This window comes from Oryctolagus cuniculus, chromosome 11, assembly GCF_051225735.1.
Source record: "Oryctolagus cuniculus isolate XC-2025 breed Fujian yellow rabbit chromosome 11, ASM5122573v1, whole genome shotgun sequence".
NCBI classification, from domain to species: Eukaryota; Metazoa; Chordata; class Mammalia; order Lagomorpha; family Leporidae; genus Oryctolagus; species Oryctolagus cuniculus.
Window position 1 is genome coordinate 35,293,803 of NC_142877.1, and position 18,526 is coordinate 35,312,328.

Sequence of the window (18,526 nt, forward strand, 5' to 3'; positions counted from 1 at the left end):
GTACATTTTTCATACAGATTCACCTACTTTTGACTGCATTGAGAAAATACTAAGATAGAATGCAGGTTCCTAAATAACAAAACTGATGAACTTTGAATAGCTTGCCATTTGGATCGGGATTATTTATTCTAAGACTCCCTGGCTTGGTATTAATTAAGCACGTAAACAACTTACCCTTTTTCAGATGAAGAAAAGTCTGTTGACCTTCCTACATATAAGGGAACCTTTTTTTTTTTTTTCTGTCTTAACTGCTGTGGCCTTGGCCTTGAACTCTTTCTTCTTAGAACCACCCCCCAGGCCAGATTTCCAGGAACTGTCAGTCTTGCAAGAGAGTCCCTGGCCCTGTAGTTTCCAGGGTCTGACTTGTGACCACAGCAGATTTGGCAGGGATGTATGTCTGCACTTCAGTGACTCTTGTCTTCACTGAAAGAAGTGGTGCCACAGGCATGGACCTTGCTTGAGCTCCTTAGCATTCTTAAACCCAAGCTTTGCACCCCTCCCTACTCTATTAAAATTTTAAAATTTCCAAAGTTGTAAATTCTTTAGGTAAGGGAAAAGGGCTAGATCAGATGTCTGCATACTACAGCCCACAAGGCAGCTGCTTGTTTCGATAAGTGAAGTTGTATTGAAGCACAGCACTCTTACTTGTTCACGTATTGTTTGTGGCTGTTTTCATGCTACAGTGGCAGAGTTGAGTAGTTCCAATAAAGACCTTATTGCCTACAGAGTATGAAATACACTGATTTATGTATATAAATATATCTCCTGCAGTACATCTCAATTCCCGTGAGCCATATTTCAAATACTCAGTCGGAACAGGTGGCTGGTAGCAGATGCTTTGGAGAGCACTCATGTAAATCACTGCATCCTTAGGTACTTTCTTGGACCTTGTCAGGATAAACATTTAATGAAGTTTTGGGGTTTAACTACAAGGGTGGAGTAAATTAGCAAGGGCAAAGGCCCTAAGCCTATTTCCTTTGCATTTAGAAGCAAGAAGTAGACATGAACACAAAAATGTAGTGAACTTTAGTAAACAGATAAATCTACGAGAAATTATTGTTGAGAGTGTTGAGTATGTGGTGTCTGCACTGGGAAAACTGAGGGATCCATTCTCTGTGATCATTACGTCTAATGGTTTTAAATTTTCAACTTGGGTCTGGGGCAAGTTTTCTGTCTCATTGTCAGTCTCTGTGTGTAGATCATTTCCTCTACTTCCTGCATCTGTTTTCTTGGATTAGTTAGGTATTACACCAAAGTCTAGAATTCTTTTGGCTGCAAAGCTTGCTCTGCTGTTTCCCCTCCTCCCAGCCCACTTAATTGTGGGTGGGAAAATTTTTGTTGGGAGGGCTTGATTAATTAGAAGGGATTCCTGGCTTCCCTAGTGGTGGCAGCCTGGGAAGATTACGGAGCCTGGCTTAGTGACAGGCCAATCTGTGTTTAAGGAAAAGCTCAGACCAGCCAGATTTCCCTGGAATGTGGATCTGGCTTTGTCTTCCACAGGGAATGTGTAATGACCCCCTCCTCCTCCTCCTTCCCACCCTCTCTAGCAGGCTGCAAGCTTTTACTTTTGCTGTTTGATAGTTGTCCACTTTGTGTGTGTGTGTGTGTGTGTGTAAGTAAGGAGAGAGTGGGAGAGATGTTGTGGTGTAGAAAAGCCAGAGTCACTTTCTAAATCTAAAGAGGTTTTGAAGTTTGACTAATATTTAGGAAGACAGGACTGATTTTATTTTTTAGACTCCTTGGATCTTTCCTATCTATGTTTTTCTTTCCACTCTGTAGCGATTAAATTAAAATAGCCTTATGTTCTGCTCCGGATCTCAGTTACCCTGAGTCTTTGCATTCCTTTGAATACCACAAAAAGGGAAATGTGCCCAAGAATTGACAGTAATTTCCCCTTTATAGTAAAAATAAAGAGAAACACTTTAAACTTCAGAGAAAGTGACAGTTGAATAGGAAATGTGTAATCTGTCTTGCCGATATGCCCCAGTGAGTCACTTAAATCTATGTCCTAAATTTTTAGTTTACCTGAAGGGGAACGTGACACTTGTCATCAGTGCTCTTTGGAAAATTGTTGGTTGCTTTTGTGTATCACATTGCAAAAAGATTTAGGAAATTATTTTCATATAAATTGAGTTCTAGGTATTGATTTCTACTATATTTTAAGCAAAAATAAAATGGAAATGTCCTAATAGAGTAAATCACAAAAGCCTCATGTTTTATTCCTTTCTAGAAAGAAATGTGAATGAACAGAGTGTGCCATCTTTATGTCACAATGTTTTGAAAAAGACATTTGTGTTTGTGAAACCTTTTGAAGTGAAAGAAGTACCTCTGTATTTCTTCTCGTGACACTTAAAACTCTTCATCTTCTAGCTTCTCTGTGTTTCTATCTTTTCCTTATAAAGAGCTTGTATGGTTTACCACCATCATGTATCCCGATTACTTAATAGAGTAGAAATCAAATTAATCAACTTCACCATCGGTCATTCACTTAGTTCTCATTGAGGCTTATAGCTTTTGGGTAATATTGATGTCTTTGAAAAAAGTTCTTGTTGGTCTTGAAACTTCCTTTTCTAAGTGTTTTCTCTGCCTTTCTGGCCAGACAGCCAATTTTCTGGATTTCTTTTCCCCAGTATTTCCCCCATGTATATAAACTCATCTATTCTCTTATTGGATGACTTAAAAAATATTTGAATCCAGCCTTGGCTTCTTATCCATGTTCTCAACTTTCCACCTGACTCCAAGAAGTTTCTACCTAAATGGATCTCTAAGACATTGAACTAAGATTTGAGTTTTACTTTGAAAGTTCTTGGTACTATCTTCACACACCCTGGGCTTGCCCAATTGAAGTCTTGTCCTGTAATTCACAGTGGCCTATTTAATGCATCCAACTTCTGTAGAGTATCTTGAATTTATACCTTCTCTTTCCTTTTCTTTTTTTTTTTTTTAACGATTTATGTATTTATTTGAAAGGCAGAATTACAGAGAAGCAAGGCAGAGACAGAGAGAGAGAGAGAGAAAGAGGTCTTCCATCCACAGGTTCACTCCCCAGATGGCTGCAACAGCAGGAGCTGCGCCAAACCGAAACCAGGAGCTTCTTCCAGGTCTCCTATGTGGGTGACTTGGGCCATCTTTTACTGCTTTCTCAGGCCATAGCATAGAGCCGGACTGGAAGTGGAGCAGCCGGAACCGGCACCTATATGGGATGCTGGCACTGCAGGCGGCAATTTTACCTGCTATGCCGCAGTGCCAGCCCCTCCTTTTCTTTCAGACTCAATCCCTTATTATCTTTGTTGTTTTTCTCCATTTATCTTTGGATGATCTCTGCCTCTCTTGTCCTGCCTTTCCAGTTCATCTAGACAAGTGTCACTGTAGTGTTTTCTTAACACTGTTTTCATCATGTTACCTCCATGCTCAAGTGATTGGAGCAATTCCTTTTGTTTAATCAGATCTAATCTAAACTCTCCAGCTATACTTAAGGTGCTGTGATCATTACTCTCCCCTTCCTCTTTCACTTGGTCTTGTGTTTTTCATCTGGAACTTGGGAACATGGCCCACTTCTTAGGAAATGGAAGCATTTGCCTTTCCTGCCCTCACCTGACCTGTAATTTTCTGCCTTGTTATCTCTCACCTTTCCTTCCTTGATCCGTGCCGGCCAGTTTTTTCCATGCTTGATCAATGAATGACTCTCTTTTTCTTTGATACATGTCTAAGCTTTTCTCATGTCAGTACCCTGTTACTGTTTGAGACTTTAGCTGTTATATGAAGCTCATGTTATCATGTTTTATACATATTCTCCAGCTGTTATATATGCATGAGGGTGTATCTGAATACACACTTTTGTATGCACCATGACCAACCACGTTCCTTGAGAGGAAGGGTCTCTGCTCGGCTGCTTTTGTGTCTTCACAGGCCTTGCATGTTCTAGAATATTTGCAAGGTGGTCAGTATCCCTCGCTTTCCTTGTTCCAAAGATGAGAAGTTTCCTTCCTCATGACATGGAGGACAGGGAAGTCCCCGGAGCTTCAGACTTACTGCTCACTTTTCAATTTCAGCCAGGGAATGTCCTCAATTTGTAGTATTCTTTTGAAAAAATTTCATCTCAACCCATTTTTCTTTCTAAGGTCCTCTTTGAAAGTATTTTCAATAATTCTTTTGAAAAGCAACTTGTTTTAGTAATCAAAATGATAATCCGTGGAATTTGCTTCCATATGTCTTTCAGGAAGTAAATTGTTTCAGTATGATGGTTTTCATTATCTGGGCAATGTTATGATTTATTGTATTTAACTCCTTAGTTTTAGACCTTGTGTGTTAATTATTTCCCAAATACAATGCAGGTACTTTTGTTACATATTCTACTGTAAAAAGAAGTTCTTACTAGAAAAATAGTCAGGATCTTTGAAGTCAGTGAGTGCCTTGGCTTCCCTTTGAGGACTGTAGAGGGCATCATTGTTCTGTGTTTATAAAGTAACTGCAGTGTTGTGATCCAAGGAAGCACAGCAGCTAAAGTGCTTTTAAAATCTCTGCCCACTCCTAAATTGTTACGAAATTCTAAAGGCTTGTTTGTTTGCTTGCAAGTTGTATGCCCGTCTGCATCCCTACCCTGTTATGTGCGGGTGCAGGGTGCACTTAGATTGCTTCTACCTGCTCCCAGGTCTACCACCACTCAGTGCCGCAGTGCATGCAAAACTATCATAACAGAACTATCCAGGTGGCCTCAGGGAGTGTTCTCAGGGTTACCCAAGAGTTCTGGTTCCAGAGTCAGGAACCTGGAAATGATAGGCTGAGAGTAAGGATTGCTTTTACTGTTGCAAAGCTTTGGGAGCCTATCCCAGTAAATGCTGGATCAGGTCTATGGGGGCTGAGAAGTACTTGAAGTCACAGAATTTTTTTTTTACTGTTCTCTTCCTACTAACTTTTCCTTATTGTCATCATTACTAATAGTTTGGGCGATGCTTGATTGAGGAAGCGAGGGATGGGGTGGGGATTGACAAAGTGTGCTTGCATTCTACAGCCCCTGAGAATTTGGTGGAAATGATGTTCCATTGAAATGGCCCAGGTGTGCAGCAGTCTAGTCTTGTGTGTATGCTCAGTATTTACTTACTATCCTCTTAGACACTTGTCTGGTAATAGCCTCCTAGAATGCCCATGATGAAGTAGTATAGGAAACTAGACCTCTGTATGTGTCACTCTGTCACATGTAAGTAGCATGTGGCAATAATATGCTGATTTTAAAGACTGCTACAAACAGGAAGCTATTAGGAGTTACCCTACACTCACAAATACACATGCATATGTTATGTTTTGTATGATATGAAGTGAAAATAGAATGTTGCATGATTTGTTTCACAAAGGTAAATATCATCACATATATTCTGGTGAGGCATATACAAGGCCTAGCATCCCTGTCCTCATTACCTGAAAAATTATATATTATAACTTCCTATTGAACAGGTAGAGTTCCAAATATCTTTGGTTCTCTATAATCTTCTTATGGTACTGTTGGTTCTTTTGTAGTGATTTCTTGGAATTTATATCATCAGTTTTCTGAGGGAAGATTCTAGAAAATGAAATTAGCATCAGATTTTTAATCAAGATTTTTGAATTCATGTTGTGGCTTCCCTTGTGAAGATTGGGTAGATTTGGGTGAATTATGTTACCTCTCTGACCATTGTTTCTGTGGCTGTAAGATAGTAATAAGAGGACTCTTTGTTTCTCAGGGCTTCTTTTGAGTATTAATAATATAAGACATGCTATGAAAGTGTTTATGAAAATATTATTTCATATATGTCATGGGCCCTCAGTAATTATTTTATAATGACATTCTGTATAGTTTAGAGGGACTTGGCCTTCACTTTTTATTTGTTCCTCATCTCATAATTCTTTGGAGTGAGGACAAGGATAATTCTTTTCATATGTGAGGTCTTTAGCAAATCTTCATTTACCCCTGCCACATAAGGCCCTCATAGGGCACCAGAGAGACCGACAAGGCTGGTGATTGCCTGTCCCTCTACTGAGTGAGTTTTCAGTGAAAAATTCATCTGTTAAGCTTTAAATAGTAGTAGGTTAAGTGAACAGGTATACCAGAGACCCCACCTAGCTGGTTCATAACCAGATGAGTGAGGTAATTTTGTTCAGCTCTTAATGGGATGTTGTGGCAAAGTCTTAGGTCAGACAATCTGTTGAGTGCCCTATGTATTTATCAGTTTGTACTGTGGGCCACAGTGGCAGGTGACCATGATTAGAAAGGTTGGATTTTCTTCCTTGCTGACTGGAAAAGATCAGCTAACTTCATTTGCTTTGATTATCTGTATTTGCATGATGAAGGGAATCCCAAACTTCTCTCAATTCAAAGGGTCAGAATTCCTGTGGGCAATTTTTCAGCTTTTCCTGGCACTGACTGGGATGCTTGCATGCTTTCAGTTATATGCTGGACTATACAACTCAAGAGACTTCACTCACATGACCACTTCTCCATGATGTCTCTCTCTCTCTCTCTCTTTATAAGGTGTCTCATCATTCAGTAGGCTAGCCTGAGCTCCCACACAACCTGGCAGCTGGCTTCCCCCAGGAGCATGGAAGTATGCCTCTGGAACCGACATACCCTTACACCCAACGAATTCTATTGGTCAGCACATCACAGGGTCAAGAGCAGAGGAAACAGATTCTGTGCACAGCCAAAGAAGGGGAGGAATCATTACTGACTGTCTTTGGTATTCCTTTACCATATCTTCCTTATCTGTTAAGTGTTGAATTAGGGAAAAGTTTTTAAGATTTATTTTATCTGTTTGAAAGGCAGATTGAGAGAGAGAGATCTTCCATCCACTGGGTTCATCCTCTAAATGACTACAGTGGTCAGGACAGAACCAGACCGAAGCCAGGAGCCAGAAATTTCTTCCAGGTCTCCCACATGAGTGCAGGGGCCCAAGTATTTGGGCCACCTCCACTGTTTTTCTTAGGCTATTAACAAGGAACTGGAGAATCTGGGACTTAAACTGGCAACCAAATGGAATGCCAGCATTGCAAGCAACAACTTTACCCACTATGCCACAAAGCCACCCCAAATTAGGGAATTTCTAAGGGTTTATCTAGCCCTGCTTTTCCATACTATTATAAATTTTTATGGGAGAAATTTTTTGTGCTTGATATAATAGAAAGAATTTGGGCTTTGGAGACAGAAAGGCCTAGGTTTGAATCAGGGTCTTAACATTGATCTCAGTGACTTGAGACTTTACAAACTTTTGTACTCATCAATAAAATATTAATAATATTGACTCACTTTTGGAATAATTATCCATCTTAGTGCAGAGTCATCACTCAGGAGGTGTTAGCACCCTTTCTGCTATCTAATATGGACCTTTTTAAAGCTACCAGTAAGTAGTCAAAGGCATTAATTGAACAATTTGTTTGTTGTTTTAATTCTCATATAAAGATGTTGGGGGGCTGATCGAATCCTGGCTGCTCCATTGCCGACCCAGCTTCCTGCTAATGTGCCTGAGGAAGCAGTGGAAGATGGCTCAAGTGCTTGGGCCTCACCCCAGAAAAAGATGTTTAGGCACCTAATTATGTTTTGTGAGTCCTAGGATATTTTCTACGACTAGGAGTTCAAACCAGTCTGTTAAGTTTATGTGTTTTTATGTTATAAATTATCCTTAGAACATCGTCACTCATAAGAAGTCAGGCTTAAAAAGAACTAGCTTGGAAATGCATTTTGATCTGTGAATAGCTGTGCTATTTGACATTTCTGGTAACTTTTGTCAGGCAGAAAGGAGAAGCCATGTGTTGTGGCTATTTTGGGCCATGGTAGTACTTGACCTCTGGCCCAGGCCTGACAGGTGAGACTGGGGTATGATCTCAGAAGCCACCTGAGTCAGAAAGCTTAGCAACTCAGGGGAGCAGGAGCAAAGGAAAGCTCTGTGGTAGTCTCCAAAGCACTGATTCTCAACATGCGCCCCGCAGGCCAGCAGCATTAGCACCTGCTGTACTAACTGCAGCATCTTATTGTGCTCCTGCTGTTACTGCGGGGGGGGGATTAAGTGAAAGGATGCATATGATGTGTTTAGCATGCATCAGGCATTATCAGTAATGCTCATCATCATAAATATTACTCATTGTGATTAATATTTTCCTAGCAGGTTTCATGAAGCAGCTTATTTTGTAGTTCTTTTTCAATCTACCAGAGTTCTGATTAGTCCTTTTCAAAATCCTGTGGATGATCGGTTGGTCTACTAGTATTTTGACTTGTCAAGGAAATGAAGACTGGTTTAAGCAGAGTCTAAAGGTGTTTCTTACAAAAGCTTATAATTATTAGAGAAAGAATATGTGAGAGCAAGGTCCTTTCCACTGGTTCTACTCCCCAAATTCCCACAACAGCCAGCCCTGGTCCAGGCCAAAGTCTAGCATGTGGGTAGAAGGGACCCACCCACTTTAGCCATCATCTGCTGCCTTCCAGGAAGCTGGAGCAGAGCTGGGATTCCAACCCAGGCACTCTTGGTATGGGATGTGGGTGTCCAAAGTGGTGTCATTAACATGCTTCCCCCAAAAGCCCATGATTTAAAAAAAAATGTTTACTTACTTAAAAGGCAGAGACTAACATACGCGCTCACGCAGAGACAAACACACACGCTCACACAGAGAAAGAGAGAGGGAGAGAGAAATCTCCCATGTATTGGTTCACTCCCCAAATGCCTGGTATTGGTTGGGACTGGATCAGGCTGACACTAGGAGCCTGGGACTCAGTTCAGGTCTTCCATGTGGGTGGCCGGGAACCAAGTACTTGAGCCGTCACCTGGTCTTCCCAGGGTGTGTGTGTGTATTAGCAGGAAACTGAAATGTGAAACAGAGCTAGTAGTTGAACCCAGGCACTCTGATGCAGGATGTGGGTGTCTTAACTGCTGTGCCAAATGCCCACCCTCAAAGCCCATAAATTCTGAAGAGGATACTCTTCAGTCTACAGTGATGAGGAGAAATCATACAACACGGTTATGCAGATACATTCGAAGCCTTTGTGGGAGTGATTAATCCCGTGTAATGAATCCCCAGGCAATGTCTGAACTCTGGAGTTTGTTTTGATGAGCCATTGTCTCTAGAACTCTCTTTATTTTAGATGTGGATGTCCTTTGTTTAAGTCTCTATATGGAGTATTGTTCTTTTTCTTTTTGTCCTTCTAATTTGTGGTCAAATAAGGATCATGGCTAACCCCAAAAGGAAGGCCAGCTGGGCTGAGGGGGCCTGGGCTTTGGTGTTTGGGCTGGGGCCTGAGTCTCTCCACCTCCACAGCTGCCTTGTTCATTTCCTCTTTTCTCTCCCTTACAAATATGTTTAAGCCAAACTCCCAAGGCACAAAGCAGTTTGTTCCGTCTTTGGGACCTGCTGATTCAGAGGTGGTGGCATGTTCTTAGGATGACGTTGTTTGGCCGCCAAGCTGCCCGCCATAACTTAACTCAGCCTTCCACTGGTGCCTCCATCCAGGACCGGAAGCCTTTGCTTTCCCTGAGGGAGCTGTGGCCTGAGGTCGTGGCCGGGAATAGAGGGCTCATCTTTCCTGAGCTTCCTGGTGCCCGGGCTTGAGTAATCTTCCTCATCCTATTGTCTCGGTGTCCTTGAGTGAGCAGGCAATGGCTTATAGGAAGCTCCTGGGGGCCCGAGAGTTTCTAGTTCAGGGTTTTCACACTGGAAGCTCGGGGTTGTAGGGAGGGCCCGAGCCAGATCCCTGTTCCTGCTGCAGCCCCGGTGGTGGCGCTGCCGTCAGGTTGGCGCATTGAGGTCCTGTGTCACATTTGACCCAGATAGAAGGGGGTTGGGAAGCACACTGAAAAGTGCGTGTAATTCAGCGCCTTGAGAGATGAGGTAAGAATCCTTGTGGGGCGGAAGGTGAGCTGCTCAAAGATTTCCCAGGAGAACTCAGGATCTTGCTTAGAGGCCAATATCTTGATTGGATCAGTGTAACGGCTAGTCAGGGTTCTCTGGAGGGAAGTGGCAAACTCACACAGACTTCAGAAACAGAGAAACGGTATCTTTTCAGCCCGAGAGTCTCAGAGTACACTTCTGGAAGGTGGCGTTGAGCTTCATGAAGTCCCGGGGACAGCTTCCAGCTGCTCCACTGTGGGCCTCTCCTTGAGAAGGGAGATCCTGGTCTCTGCTGTCTCTTTCTCGTGTTTCTGCCTCTGCCAGCCTGTCTCCTTCCTCTGTGAATGTCGTAGAATGCAGCAGCTTCTCACCTCTCAAATGACATATCCTACAAGAAGACTGGGCTTTCTGCGCCGATGGTGAACTTCTGCAGGTGTTCACCTTTGCTCCTCAACCCTGACGCAGGGCCAGTGTCAGTGCATGTGTGCCTGCCCGTGCCCACTGTGGGGGATGGCAGTTGTCAGAAAAAGGGACACAGCTGTCCCCAGAAGCTATACAATAGTAAAGTGTGGCATAGAGACAGGTCTATAAAGTTTCTTCTCAACACTGCCATGGACAGATCTTCTTACTAACCTCGTGAGTCCTTAATGTTTGTAGCGAGGCCTCAGGGGTTCCAAGAGGCAACTGGAATAATCTGACCCTTGAGGAGGCTCTCTCGGTTACTGGTGATGAGAATGATCATAATTACTGATTTATTTATAGTTTAGGGCCTTTATTATTGGTGTGCATATTAAGGCATTGTAAGGTTGCTCCTTTCAGTGTATGTGTGTTATGCTAATTAAACCGAAATATTGCAAAAATCAACAAAAGTATCAAAAAGAATGCCATTGTACAAAAATTTATGACTCTGTAGATGACATTGGGGTCAGGAGAGGACCCACCTTTCAGTAGAATGAATCTGGTCTTAAATCTTACATCTTGAAGCACTGAATGCATTGCACAGAGTCCCCTGGTCAACTATGAGTCAGCATGTTTGCTTTTGACTCAGCATTCCTTTTATACTTCCTCCAGCATGAAACAACAAGAAATGCTTTAGTATTTTTAATTGTCACCAAGTAATGGTGCTAGCTACTGCACCAAATCATCCAACAGCTGATGAAATGCTTACTGTTGTAAAGATTGCCTGGTGGAATCAGATGTCCCTGTATCAGTTCCGATGCTGCTTGAGTCTCTGTTTCACTTCCCACAATGACTGATTCTCCATCTGCCATGACGGTGCATTCCTGAGCTGCTGCCCCCTCACTGGGTGGGTGACTGGAATGCTTATTTTTAGGGAAAGTTAAAATTATCCAGAGAAGAGTGTCTTCTGTAAAGCTTAACATGAATCAGCCCTCATGTCAGCAATCAGAGAAGGATATGTGTGTAGACTTAAGAAAATTTTTTCTATGGAAGATTTAAAAACAATTAAAATAGGAAGGAATGTGAGGAACACTGAGGTATCTATCACTAACCTTCAACGTTGTGGAGAATTTTACAATTAAGTAATATTCAAGCTGAGAAGGCTGGCGTTAAAAAAAGCGAGTGGTAGCTTGTAGCTCATTTAAGTGTGGTTTTCATGTTTAAGATGGATTTGCCAACTTCTGCACTGTTGGTAATTCTCTTTTGTGAAACCAGTGTCCCAGTTCCTTTTTCCAGTCCTTAGTGTAAATTCTAAGGAATACTATTAGAAGTACAATAAGAGGTATGATTAGGGCATTAATATGGGTTTTCCCATGACAAAAGCAGCAGGTAATTTGAGGTATCTTGGGCTGTGAAGACACCAGTGTTCCATAGATGTCTGACTTTATTTTAACAGGAGTTCTGTTGGGGTACTGCATAATGGACGGATGGATCCAGATGCTTCTCCTACCTGTGGGATCTTGGTTCCTGCTCTGCAACCTGGGGATGATAAGTGTCAGTCTCCATAGGGCTGTTACATAAAAGGTGCTGAATAAATAAGCCTTAGGTATTAGTAATCAAAATAAAGATACCAGCTAAGAAACAGGCCAATTTTAAGACCATTTAGGCCCCCTCTTATCTTCTTCGGGCATTTCATTTCAGCTGCTTGTGATGTGAAGTGCAGTGTGTGTGGTTTCTTGTAACAAAGTCCCTTACTGTCACTTCTGTGACAGTAAGAAGAGGGGACTAACACTTACTGGCTGCCTACTGAGGTAGGTGTTTTTCACCTGCTATCCTACTTAATTCACACCACACTGGGAGCTACATTTTGCTGTTGACAGGGCAGTTAACACGAGGCTGTTAATATGAGGGCTGGTAAGACTGGGTGATTGATGCAGTTCAGAGGGAGAGAATGTGAGAGGCAGCTTTCAAAGTGAAGATTGAAACTGGTAGCTACAATCTTATAAAGATATTAATTTAGAATCCCCCTTGTCCAGTAGAAACGTAACTCCTTATGATACGGTGGTTTATGATTTTAAACATTTTACCACCTACACTACTATTAACCATATTAAAATATGTTAACCTTGGGAGTAGGCAAGACAAAAATAATTGTTCAAGAGGGGAACCTGGAGCCCCCAGCCCCTCAACAACACCAACAAAAGTCCTCTCAAGAAATAAATGCACTGACCACTGTGCTGGTCAAAGGCCGTGGGGCCCAGACCCTGTTGTACAGTTGAGCGCTGCTGTTTCTCACATGATGTTGCCTGTTGGCTTGGCTGTTCATTTTTTATACTGTGCTTTTGATGGAGACAGAAAGCATGCCCTTTTAACCTTGGTTTCATGTGGCTCTTTCACATATTCTATTTGTTGTGATACAGTATAAGCAACATTTTCATGTTCTGCCCTCTGTATCTGAGGCCAGTTAGATTTCCCTTCAAGCTAGGACGTGAGGATGGAGTATTTTTGACTAAACCCCCTTTCGGAGGCTGCAAAGGATGATCTCTGCGCAAAGAAAGTCCTATTGAGATGAGGTGATTTTTTTTTTTTTTTTAAGATTTACTTATTTACTTGAAAGACGGAGTTACAGAGAAGCAGAGGCAAAGGCAGAGAGAGAGGTCCTCTATCTGCTGGTTCACTTCCCAAATGGCCATCTGAAGCCAGGAGCTTTTTCTGGGTCTCCCATGCTTGGGCCATCTTCTGTGTTCCCAAGCTATAGCAGAGAGCTGGATCAGAAGTGGAGCAGCCGGGACTCAAACCAGTACCCATATGGGATGCCGGCACTGCAGGAGGCGGCTCCACCCACTACAACACACTGTGGGCCCTGTGATTTTTAACAGCAGAGCCCCCGAGATCCTACTCTTCTGACCTGTGTTAGAGCTCCTGAATGAGAGCCTGCTCCTTGCTGGGGAGGGATAAGGAAGGCCTAGGTCCACATAGGCTGCTTGTTGTTAACTGTGTCTACCAAACATCCAGTTCTTCCACTTCACAGTAGGAAAGAGAAGCACATGTTCATAAGTGGGCGAATGGGCTCAGAGAACGTTCTGGGGGCGACGGAAATGCTCCAAAAGTAGATTGTGGTGACAGTCATATAACCATATACCTTTTTTTTTTTTTTTTTTTAATTTGAAAGAGTTACACAGAGAGAGAAGGAGTGGCAGAGGGGGAGAGAGAGAGAGGTCTTCCATCCACTGGTTCATTCCCTAATTGGCCATAATAGCTGGAGCTGCACTGATCTGGAGCCAGGAGCTTTTTTCGGGTCTCTCCTGTGGGTGCAGGGGCCCAAGGACTTGGGCCATCTTCTACTGCTTTCCCCGGCCATAGCAGAGAGCTGGATCGGAAGAGGAGCAGCCGGGACTTGAACCAGCCTCCAAATGGGATGCCAGCACTGTAGGTGGTGGCTTTACATGCTACACCACAGTGCCGGCCCCATAACCATATACCTTTCCTAAAACCTGTCAGAATGCAGAGTTAAAATGGATACATTTTATGATGTTCAAACATAGCCTAGCAAAGTGATTTTTTCAAAAAGCATATCTGGCGTGGGTGTTGTGGTGCAGCAGGCATGCCCATATCCCATATCAGGGGGCTTCGTTCAGGTCCTGGCTACTCTTCCCTTCCAATCCAGCTTCATGGTAATGTACCTCGAGGTAGCAGTTGATGGTCGAAGTACTTATTGTACACGTGGGATACCTGGATGGGATTCCTGGCTCCTGTCTTTAGCCTGGCCCTGTCTAATGTGGACATTTGAGGAGTAAGCCAGCAGATGGATGCTATCTCTCCATCTGCCTCTCTCTCGTCACTCTTCCTTTCAAATGAATAAATCTTTTTTAAAAAGTGTATCTGTTCAGTGTCCTTTTTAAAACAAACAAAACTGGAGGTATTACTAAGAATTTTGGGATTAGAGCGGTCTCACCAAACCCAACCACTCACTGTTTTGTGTTCATTTACCAGCTATAATGGTAAATGGATAAGTAGCACCAGAAATAATTTTTTTTAAGATTTATTTTATTTATTTGAAAGAGTTACAGAGAGAGGCAGATAGAGAGGTCTTCCATTGACTGGTTCACTCCCCTAATGGCTGCAATGGCTGGAGCTGTGCTGATCGAAAGCCAGGAGCCAGGAGCTTCTTCTGAGCCTCCCACGCGGGTACAGGGGCCCAAGGACTTGGGCCTGCTTTCCCAGGCCATAACAGGGAGCTTGATCGGAAGTGGAGCAGCTGGGGCTCGAACCATTCCCCTCTGGGATCCCAGTGTTGTAGGCTGGGGCTTTAACCTGCTGTGCCACAGTACCAGCCCCAGAAATACAATTTTATAATTAGTATGGAAAGAGCAATTTTATTCTCTTTAGTTTTACTAGCAAACAAAAAGATTATCAAGGAGGTTCTATGTACTCATTGGGTACTATGAAATGAAAAAGTCCTACCTGAGTATGAAAGAAATGTGATGAGACAGATTTTCATTACTTCTTGCCCAAAAGAAACCAATAACAAGAAAGGAAAATGTTTTAAAGTAATACTTTCCAAAAAATACTCTGTGATGATGGTAGTTCAAAACATGCCATACCATGAAATACAGCATCTTGGCATTTGTGAAAATGGCAGAAGTAGTTAGGTCATTCTCTGCCCTTCCTCCACCTTCCTCTCCTGAAACAGCTCATAAAACCTAGCAAGAAGTTTCTGCCCTCTTCCTGACGCATGGCATAAAACCCCTTTTCAAGAGATGCCTTCCCCAGACCCAGAGGAAAAGCATATCCTTATCTCTGCAGACAAAGGGCCACAGAGAAGAAATCTGAACGAATGCACTTGCTGTGCTTCCTCCGGTTTATTCCTGTCAGAGCATACATTTTACCCAGTCATGCTTCTTCATGTCCATCCACTTCTGCAAGGCACCTCCCATAAAAATAGGCAAGTTTATGGCTGACTGGCTGTTCACGTCTTCATTTCCTTAGGAAAGGCTCCCCTGTCATGTAAAACTTACGTTAAATAAGTTTGTTTGCTTTTCTGTTGTTAGTCTGCCTTTTGTTACAGAGGCTTCAGCCATGAACTTGTACTGAGTGAGAGAGTTTTTCTTATCCTGTCATGAGATAGTTTTTGATGTATTCATGCAATGGCCCCTGCAGGAAGCAGAACTCAATCCAGGTCTTCAACATGAATGGTGGGATCCAATCCCAAACCTGAGAATTGAACTCAGGGGATCCAATATGGACATTAGTGTCTTAACAAGCATCTTACTTGGTAGCCTAAATGCCTGCTCCACTTTTTTGCATCTCTTATATGCAAAAGGCTTAAATAATTAGGAGGATTTGTAAATTTGTTGCAAATTCCTTTTTTTTTCTGACATTTTAAGCAAATTAACTTTCAACTCTTTTTATATAGGCAGGGATTCTTACAAATAAGTTTTGCAAAAAAGAGCAAAAATGTTTCATTTAAAACATTCAGGCAGAAATGATGAGGATGTGTTGTATGCAAGATACCAAGTACTACTTAGGCATTCAGAGAGGAAGAAATACCATTCACAGAGTCGTTAGACTGTTAGAAAAGTAGTGATAAAGTGCAGGAGTTGAGAGGAAGAGAACGTGCTGCTTTCTGCTTGAGGGTCAGGAATTGAGAGATGTAACCTGTGTGCCAAGTACTTATATAGCTTCTTTAATCTTGGTAAGATTTTTAATCCCTACATACGGAGGAGTGAGGCTTCAGGGTCTGAATTGTATGGACATGAATATTGAAGTCAGAGGTCTGGATGAATTTGATTTGCTAATGGACTATAGATAGCATAGGCAGTCCATTCATATAGAATAAATCAGTATTGTTTAAATTTTCCTGGGTCAAAGGATCAGACCAGCTCAGTAGTCCCTGTGAACAAAATGTTAAATTCTAATTAATCCCTTAAGTATTTCTTGAAATCAGATGTTAAACCCTAGCATTTCTTAGAACATTTGAAAATTACCCTTCTGAAAAGATTCTAGATTGGGGGTTGGGGTTGTGGCGCGGTGGCTTGAGTTGTCTGCAACATTGGCACTCCTTATCAGCGTGCCCATTTGAGTCCCGGCTGTTCCACCTCTGGTCCAGATCCCTGCTAATGTGCCCGGGAAAGCAGACGGAAAAGGCCCAATTATTTCGTCCCTGCCGCCCATGTAGGAGACCTGGATGTGGAGTTCAGGCTCCTGGCTTAGGTCCAGCCTAGTTCCAGCCATTGTGATCATTTGGGGAGTGAATTAATGGGTGGAAGACCTCTTTCTGTCACTCCCTCTCTCTCTCTGTCACTCTGCCTTTCAAATAAATATGAAGTTTTCTTTTCTTTTCTTTTCTTTTTTAAAAAAGGATTCTAGTCTGGAAGAAAACTAATGCCTGAATTTCTAACTTGCTTTGTTACTTTTGTATAGTCAAGTGGTGTTGATAGTTTGCTTCAACATTGGTTCTGATTTACTCAATTCTTTGGACCTCAGCGTCCCACTTAGTACACAGAGGTCTGAATTGGAGCCACCTACATGCCCTTCTAGCTCTAAACCTGTCTTCTGTGGAAAATTATTCTGTGGCTCTTTAAGTGTTAAAAACAAAGCAACAAACACAGCATCTAACACTGCTTCTCTCTCCATTTTTTGGAACTGTAATAACTTGTTAGATCTTATGAAAAATGTAATTCCCAATTTTCCGAAGCCAGCTGTAGATCAGGATTCTAAAGCCATAAAGGAAAAGGGTGGGTAAGTTCTTTGTTAAGAGGCCACTTAGGGAAGACAGTTCCATGTCATTTTTAATGCAGTTTTTTGGATAGACTCTTTATGTCTTAGTATTCCAGATGTCATTAGTTTGTAATGGAAAATAGTGAGACAATATGCCAATTCTCTTCAGAGTACTTAGGCAGCAGATGAGTGAGTAGTTTGAACAGAGGCTGCTGTTAAGTGCCCCTGCCAGGCTGCAGCACCCAGCACAAGCACTGATGCCACAGCTGAGCTGTTGGCTTCCATGCCTCTGACCATACTTGCTTTGCCAGCCCCTTTGGTGTCGCTTGGACAACAGAAAGAAACTGAAGCCTGGTGGAAATCCAAGGCCTTTGATCTGTCTTCTCACTACAAGAAACTCCGCACATATGTGCTTCCTTTTCCAGGCAAGTTGGGAGAGTAAATTGAATATTTTTCCATAAATTTTTATTTTCATTTTATTTGAAAGGCAGAGAAACAGATTTTCCATCTATTGATTAACTCTGCAAATGTCCACAATAGCCAGGGCTGGGCCAGGCCAAAGCCAGAAGCCTGGGCTTCTGAGTTTGAGCCTGGGCTCAAACTGGGTCTCCTGTGTGGTTGTCAGGGACCCAACTACTCGAGCCATCACCTGTTACCTCCCAAAGTGCACATGAGCAGAAAGCTGGAATTGTAAGCAGAGCCAGAGGGCATCCTATGTGGCATCTTAACCACCGCACCAAAGGGAGATGATTTAATTTCTTCATCTAACATGGTCTTATTTCCACACATTCTCCTCCTCTGACTAGTAGACATTTTAGAAACAAGAGCAAACCTAGCACAGAAATATCTCAGGCATTTTTGTGATAGAGGAAGTTAAAATATGTTAAATATTAGTGATCAGATAGGATAATGGTTTCCTTTTGCTGGTGTTTGAATGTTTCCTTGTCTTTTGTGATAGAACCACTTATTGTGGGTAGAAGTCATATCTGACTTTGTGAGGGGGGCCTGTCACCTGCCGACTCACAATATGTGCCAGGAGCAGAGAAATCTTATGAATAAGAAAGGTCACTGGCATGAATTTGGAGACTTGGGTTCCCCCTAGCTCCTGAACAGAGTTCTGCTCATAGTATAGTTATGAGTTGATTGTGTCCTCCAGAAAAGCTTTGGTGACATTCTAATCCTCAGTACTGCAAAATATTAACGTTCCTCTAAAGAAGTAAATGAGGTCATTAGTGTAGCCTTAATCCAATGTGACTGGTGTCCTCATAAAAAAAGGGAAATACTGGACATGCACAAAGGGCAGGAGATGTGAAGACATCGGGAAAATGCCATTGAACAACCCAGAGGACACCTGGGGTTAATCTCCCTCCAGCTCTCAGAAGGAATCCACCTGCCAACCCCTTATGGTATTGCTTGGACAGCAGAAAGAAACTGAAGCCTGTTGGAAATCTAAGGCCTTTGATCTGTCTTCTCACTACAAGAAACTCCACACGTGTGTGCTTCCTTTTCTAGGCAAATTGGGAGAGTAGATTGAATACTTTTTCTACAAATTTTTATTTTC

General features: G+C 42.4%; 1 protein-coding gene across 17 annotated transcripts in view; it reads left to right on the forward strand.

Annotated features, from left to right (window-relative positions):
- The window catches only part of SLX4IP (SLX4 interacting protein), a 262,836-nt gene that overhangs the window by 94,289 nt on the left and 150,021 nt on the right, over positions 1-18,526 (forward strand). For 9 of the 17 annotated variants that reach the window (XM_089307317.1, XM_089307313.1, XM_089307316.1 and 6 more), the window contains one exon: positions 11,702-11,799. The exons of the other annotated variants lie outside the window; for them this stretch is intronic. In XM_089307317.1, the coding sequence (XP_089163443.1) occupies positions 11,702-11,799 (98 nt within the window). The remainder of the gene's footprint in view (positions 1-11,701; positions 11,800-18,526) is intronic. 17 annotated transcript variants of the gene reach the window in all.